This window comes from Crocuta crocuta, unplaced genomic scaffold (assembly GCF_008692635.1).
Source record: "Crocuta crocuta isolate KB4526 unplaced genomic scaffold, BGI_CrCroc_1.0 scaffold475, whole genome shotgun sequence".
Classification (NCBI taxonomy): domain Eukaryota; kingdom Metazoa; phylum Chordata; class Mammalia; order Carnivora; family Hyaenidae; genus Crocuta; species Crocuta crocuta.
Genome location: NW_027529518.1, coordinates 177,337 through 179,359, shown reverse-complemented (window position 1 = coordinate 179,359; position 2,023 = coordinate 177,337). Strand labels below are relative to the sequence as shown.

Sequence of the window (2,023 nt, the reverse complement as noted above, 5' to 3'; positions counted from 1 at the left end):
CTTCCTGTGTCACCATTGAATATTCCACCTCTGGCAACCTGGTTTCCAAGGTAAGGCAATGAACTCCCAAAAGTCTTCTCAACGCAGTCACCAGGCAAACTTTCATAGGCAGTGGGGAAATTTTCATAGAAATTTTTTTAAATCATAAGAGATAATAGTTCCCCTGATTAAAGTTAAATTTGGTCCAGTCCCCATATAAATCAATTCTGTATGTAATTCTATTATTTGAGGGTTTCTATTAGTGCAGCAGAATAGAAAATGACGGTTTTGGAATGTGCTATATATTTGACTTTGGAGTTTTCTAGTACTAAAAGTCAACATACAGCTTTATGTTTTCTTATTAGTGGTTGCTTTTGTAAAAATTTTTCACCCAAAGTTGTGTTATTTTTTGTTCATGAGGCTGAGTGCAGTGGAAGAGGTCCTAGCCTCTCTTCACTGTGTAGGGAAGCTAAGTCATGGGGTAGGTAGGTCAGAACACTCTAGATTGCCTCTTTCTTGCGACTGGAATGGAAGAGGAGCACATTGGGCCCTGGATGGTAAGTCAGCTAATGGGGTGTCTTGTCTAATAGAGCTTTTGTCAAGCTCACCAAGTACATTACTTTTGTTTCTCATAACGTTGGCTTCTCCGGCAGTCTTAACAACTCACAGAACCAGGGAAGGGGGTTAGCCACACCAGGAACCTATGAGAAGAGTCTTATATTGCTTCGCAAATGGTGATGCAAAGGCTGTGCTCCTAGTACTACAATTCAGTCTTTGTTAACTCCTAAAGCATCCAGACATTCCCCATGTGAAGAAGCACTTCTCCCAAGAAAGTGTACAGGCTGTATAATGTGTTTTGGACACAAATGTGTTATTACATTGTAATATCCCTTGTTCTGGCTTAATTCATAATGAAAAGGTAATTGAGTTCCCCTTGAACCCTCAGATTAGCAATTGACCTGTGTGCAAATTCCCAGCCCCTGCGAACATCAGAAATTCATGTGTTTTGTGACTCGTAAGACATATAGTAAGAAAACAGCTAAGCATTTTGTTTGTTTGTTTGTTTTGCATGGAAAAACATGGCTTCCTTTGGTGAATGTCTTGCATTTGGGTGGAAGGGTCTAGAGTGACGATTTATATATCACTTGGTGTGCGCTTTGCATTGTCACATGTTTGAAGAGCATCAACAAAGTCTAATCATTCTTTTCCTTTTGTTATTTGTGTCGCATATAGTCATGATAATATGTAAAAAAAAAAAAACCTGTAAATTTCTCATAGGTCTTTGCAGTCAGGTGTTTCCTTTTTAGTGATGCCATAACATTTGCTTTGGTTTGGTTTTTGGTTTATTGACTTTCTGTGTTTTGCTTAGATTGCCGTCAATTTTGTGAAGGGGCGTGGAATGAACATGACCGAGGGGTAGATCTATCATTCTCAGCCCGTAGCCCTCCAGAGGTCTGGCTCTCATGCTGCCCTGCCCTTCTCAGCCCCCTGATTCATAATCCCTCACTCCTTGAGAAGAGTGAACGGGGAACAAAGCGGAGGAGCCATCCATGGGCTATTTCCTTGTGGTCTGGGAAGCTGGAAAAATACACTATCAAAGCAAAGTGGAAAACTTTTCTTATTTTAACTCCTCTCTTACCACGCTCTTGCTAGCACCTGGTTTTACTGTTCCTTTAACAGGTGGAGGATTTTTCAGATTCTAGATGCAGCAAGGTAAGTGACAATGTATTTTTAGTTCAACTGAACCCAAGTAAGCTAGAACAAACAAAATGACTCTGCAGTGGCCTNTTTAAGTTTAAAACAGCTGAAACTACCCAGGCATGTAGTCTCGGGTCTGAAAGCTGACCTAGTGCAAAAGTGGGATGAATGTTCAGGGCCAGCACCCTTGACAGTTGGGCAGTGGGTCATTAGCTCCTTTTCCTTTCTGCTGAAACAGGACGACACAGTAGAGTGTTTTGTTAAGAACGCCCCACCATCAACAAAGTGTTTTTCACAGTGCTTCAGGCACGCCTGCCTGTCGCTAGGCTGGTTGGTGGTTTAGGGA

At 41.5% G+C, this 2,023-nt stretch overlaps 1 protein-coding gene across 1 annotated transcript in view; it reads left to right on the top strand.

Annotated features, from left to right (window-relative positions):
* Window positions 1–2,023, top strand: part of HS6ST2 (heparan sulfate 6-O-sulfotransferase 2) — an 89,626-nt gene that overhangs the window by 9,502 nt on the left and 78,101 nt on the right. The window contains exons 2-3 of the mRNA XM_077760809.1: window positions 926–994; window positions 1,660–1,692. Of these exons, the coding sequence (XP_077616935.1) occupies window positions 926–994; window positions 1,660–1,692 (102 nt within the window). The remainder of the gene's footprint in view (window positions 1–925; window positions 995–1,659; window positions 1,693–2,023) is intronic.